The 4,676-nt window shown below is 42.1% G+C and overlaps 1 protein-coding gene across 1 annotated transcript; it reads left to right on the top strand.

The window, feature by feature from the left end:
- Positions 1-1,349: 1,349 nt before the first annotated feature.
- Positions 1,350-3,332, top strand: LOC125516160 (hydroxycinnamoyltransferase). Its single transcript, XM_048681643.2, has 2 exons — positions 1,350-1,839; positions 2,229-3,332. The coding sequence occupies exons 1-2, from the start codon at positions 1,420-1,422 to the stop codon at positions 3,114-3,116; spliced, it is 1,308 nt and encodes a 435-aa protein (XP_048537600.1). The 5' UTR covers positions 1,350-1,419; the 3' UTR covers positions 3,117-3,332.
- The last annotated feature ends 1,344 nt before the right edge of the window (positions 3,333-4,676 follow it).

The following is a 4,676-nucleotide window of genomic DNA, read 5'->3' as shown; positions in this document are numbered from 1 at the left end:
AGAGGGTGAAGAAGGATTCGTTTTTTTTAAGGGAAAGGAAGTAATTTTGTGGGTTTACAAAAAGGAATGCACCCCTTTTTGAGGGACAACAAATGCACGTTGTAATGTGTAATTAATGAAATTATAATTTAACAGAAACCTTGCTATTTTCAAGCAATTTAAAAACAACTTACTTGTTTTGGCAAAAAAATGTTGATAATGTGATAGTCCATTTTTTGAACACTTACGTGTAGTGGTGCATGTTGTGGAAATCGGGGTGGAAGTCTTGTGCTAAGCTATTTTGCGGGGTGCCGCATATGAGTCTACATGGGGAATGGTTGGCTTGGGGGCCGGCGTAAGTGATGTGGGTCTAGTGTCTCAGTGGTGCACCATGTGGGTCTAGACGGCGGGGGTGCATGGTTTGGATCTAGCTACCTTGAGGTAACATGTCCGGTTTGCGCAATGAATGCTGCCCGTTCCTCCATTTTCATCGATGCTCTCTCTTGGTTCAACGGAGAACAATCCAAAAGCGCATGCAAGGTCCCGGCCTTTCTCGGAGCCCACGCTTGCCATATTCGGGACATTTGCCGCATTTCTAGGGCAGTATCCTCGGAAATTCAGGATCTATGATACCACTTATGATACCCCATTATGACCAGCCTTACTCCTCACTATTGAGGTAGTATCATACTCCCTCCGTCCGGTGAAAAGTGTACATATAGAAATTTTAGGACAAATTATGGAGTGGAATCAAAAATGCATTGGAAAGATGCAAGCCGCCATCTCTCTCATTTTGAATTATCCTAGCCCCAATGACCTAAGTGCATGAAAAAATTAAAGAGACCATGTGTAGAAACCTATTGTTCTTGATTACCGTGTGATGACAGAGAAGCAATTTTTTTCTACTTTAATGTGTATTGGGAAGATAAATGTATATTTTTTTATGGACAAATTTTAAAGTCAAACATACACTTTTCACTGGACGGAGGGAGTAGACTAACATATGCATGTTACTATAATTTTTTTTTTGTGTGTGTGTGTGTGGGGGGCGGGGGGTATGCTTATTAATCGTAAGTTAACCGAGACACTGAAGTAGCAGTGGTTGACAATGGAGATGGGCCACCAATGTCTTTTGATTTCCATCAATGGGAGACAGCATCATGGTACCGTACTACAGCTGTGGGTAAAGAAAACGATAGGATTCCATATCACCATGAATGTCTCCATAAACTTCTATTTACTACCTTTAATTGTCTGGTCCTGGTTGATTCTGATCATATGTCAAAAGAAAGATGCTTTTAAATAATTGCTGCTTTTGAAATGCGATCCTTCTCTTTAAATAATTGATGCTCAGTGCCCATGTCTAACGAACTAGCTAGCACTAGAAGAAAGAAAGAGAACGGGACATCGAAAGCAAGAAGGAGAAACAGCTACTGCGGAATGGCCGGTGAGGAGGAAGTGCAGGTGGTAGAGTCCTGCTTTGTAACACCGGCCACGGACACGCCGCGAAAAGCACTGCGGCTGTCACCACTCGACCTCCTCATGCTAGCCAACAGAGGCTACACCCCACTCGTCCACTTCTATCGCCGCCGATGTTCCGTCGACGACTTCTTCGACGTGGCTAGGTTGAAGACAGCACTGGGCAAGGCCCTCGTGCCCTTCTACCCCATGGCCGGCCGCCTCAGGGCCGACGCCGACGGCAGGTTAGAGATTGACTGCAACGGCGAGGGCATGCCCTTCCTCGTGGCTCACTGTCACCTCACCGTTGATGACTTTAGCGAGTTCAAGCCATCACCAAGGTTAAGGGGGTTGTTTGTTCCCCACACCGACGACTCAGAGGACATCGTGTGCAGCACTCAGGTATGTCTCATTTCTTCTTAATTGGCCACTTCCTCTGTTCCAAGTGATTTGAAGTTTTGGTTTTGTCCTAAGTCAGTTTTTTAAATTTTAATCAAGTATATAGAAAAACATGTTCATATCAAATTTGGTGATAGCTTGAAGCATATATATAGTATGAAAATGTATTGTATGATTAATCTATTGAAACTAATTTGGTGTTCTACATGTTGATCTATTATACTACTGACTTGGTCAAACTTAAAAAAGTTTGAGTTGGGACAAAAGAACTTCAATTAGTTTAGAACGGTGGGAGTAGGTTTCTTTTTGTCTTTCTGTTTAACAAACTCACTATTATAGTGCAAACATATAGTAACAAGCAAGTAATATGTGCCACAAATTCATATATGTAGGTGACATTCTTGAAGTGTGGTGGGGTGGCCTTAGGGACGGCAGTGCACCATGGCGCTATGGATGGCACTGCCGCGTTCCACTTCTTCCAGACATGGTCTGCTTTCTCCAGGGAGGGCGACTGGGCTGTGGTGAAGACCCCCTACCACGACCGCAACCTCTTGTTTGCGCGCAACCCACCCTTTGTTCATCCCGACACCCTCTCCCTTTTTTGCCTCAAGGTAAACATGTCGCAGCTGTCGGGGCCAGTTGTGAACGAGGTTTTCACCCTTGGCAAGGGCCAAGTTTCCACTCTCAAGCGCATCTGCGGTGGCGACATGAGCACCTTTAGTGTCGTGAGTGCCCACATGTGGCAGTGCATGTGTTTAGCCCGGCGGCTACCGCCGAACTGCACGACGCGCCTCGTGTTCCCGGCCAATGTTCGGCGCAGTATGACGCCGCCTCTTCCGGACGGCTACTTCGGCAACGCGATAACATACGTAAGTGTTGCCAACGAAGCACGGGGCATCGCCTCAGGTGACCTGGCCTACATAGTGCGCCGGATTAGAGACAGCCTCAGCCGGGTGGACGATGAGCTAGTGCATTCTGCAGTCGACTACCTCGAGCTAGCAAAGACGGACAACCGCCCTGCTACAGGCAGTTTGCCAGCGACAGATATGAGAGTGGTTAGTTGGCTTGGCATGCCGGTGTATGATGTGGATTTCAGTTGGGGAAAGCCATTGGCTATGTTGCGTGCTGAATCAAACCGCGGAGGCTATGTGCACCTGATTGACAGCGCGCATGGGGATGGCAGCATACGCCTAGTCATGTGTATAGAGGCTTCAATTCTCAAGGAGTTCAAGCGTTTGTTGTATGCCAAGTTTGAGAGCATGGTGTATTCCAAGTTCTAGCCAGCTAGTGTCGTATGCACCTCATTTTTTTTTTCTTTGAGCACCTCCTATCCTATGTTCTGAGCCACGGTTAGTTTTATCTAAGTTTTAATCTGTTGAATATTTTAGTTTCAGTTAATCCGGATCTAATAATTTGTATGTCTCGGAGTGTATTGGAGACGTGCATGGACAATTGTATGCTTGCATTTATTCCAATGTGGTTACTTTTCTTGAGTAGCCTGCTGATGAGAAACTGACATTTATGTGTGTTTGTCAGAAAGCTTGCGATGAAAATAATGTCGTTCTGAAATGGGTGCCGCTGGATAGCTGTTATGATTGATGTGTATTTCAAATTACTTGTTAATGATATGGTGTTCCCTGGGTTTACCTCCCACTGTTGACAAATAGCCAACGGGATAGGTGGAAATCTTCCGCATCGTGGGAGTGGTTCCCATGTCATCAGGGAAATTACATATAGGGACTTACTAACACATATGCCCGTGTGTTGCAACTGGAGATAAAATAGTATGCATTTAAAGTCAGTGAGAATTATATGCACAAGTAAAACTCGGTGAGCACACAAAAAAAGAACATTTATGGCATGTTTAGTTCGTGACTAATTTTGCCACAACTAACCATAGACAAAGTATGGCTGCCACAAAAAGTGTGGCTAACAAAATGGCCACCACAAGTGTGGCAAGATTTGGCAAAAAAAATTAAGCCTATGACATGTGGATCATATAACTAGAGAAGTGTCAGAAGCCATAAGTGTAGTAATGAACAAAACACATGCCTAAGATGTTGTGCCATGACTAAAGCTTAGGCATGGCAAATTTGGGCTCGGAACCAAACAGGCCCTTAGCTTCTCGGTTTGGCCGCGTGTGAAGGAATCCATCCACTATGTTCCCATTCATTGATTGAGTGCATTTAAGAGTTTTGTTACGTCAACGTATGCCAGAGAAGGCCCTTCAATCCTATCAATTAAGAGGATTTTAAGGTATGAACTTTCTAAACATTCTCGGAAACATGAAGAATTTTTTAAATCTTGAATAGTTTTTCAAAAATTATGTACACTTTTGGAAAAACGCGAACAAAATATGAAAGGGAACATCTTATAAAATTCACAAACAGTTTCTGAAAATACCAATTTTTTTTATAAAAACATGAACATTGTTTGAATTTATGAACATTTTTTAAAAAGGGAACATGTATTGATAATTCATAAGATTTTTAAAAAATATCTATCTTTTATACATGAACATTATTTTTAATTGTGAAAATTTCACTAAAACAAGAATACTTTTTGAATCTAGAGCATTTTCTGAAATGCCATCTTCTTTTTAGAATTCTCAAACAATTTTGACAAAAAATGAGAAAACGGAATTTTTTTGCATGTTTCGAATATTTTTCAAACTGAAACAAAATTTCGGAATTCTAAAAATTTTCCAAAAAAATTCTTTAATTTTCAAAGTTTATTGAGAATTTTTTATTTATGAAATAAATTCTAAAAGAAAAATAAACTTGGAAGGGAAAAAGAGACACGGGAAAGAGAACAAAAATAGAAGTAAAACACATAAATAA

The sequence above is a fragment of the Triticum urartu genome, chromosome 6A, assembly GCF_056163025.1.
Source record: "Triticum urartu cultivar PI428250 chromosome 6A, HENAU_Tu73, whole genome shotgun sequence".
NCBI lineage: Eukaryota > Viridiplantae > Streptophyta > Magnoliopsida > Poales > Poaceae > Triticum > Triticum urartu.
The sequence above is the reverse complement of the archived record's forward strand: the minus strand, read 5'-3'. Positions and strand labels throughout refer to the sequence as shown.

Coding starts and splice junctions, on each gene's coding strand:
- LOC125516160 (XM_048681643.2), top strand. CDS start 1,420: ATGGCCGGTGAGGAGGAAGTGCAGGTGGTAGAGTCCTGCTTTGTAACA. Junction 1,840..2,228: donor ACATCGTGTGCAGCACTCAG/GTATGTCTCATT, acceptor TCATATATGTAG/GTGACATTCTTGAAGTGTGG.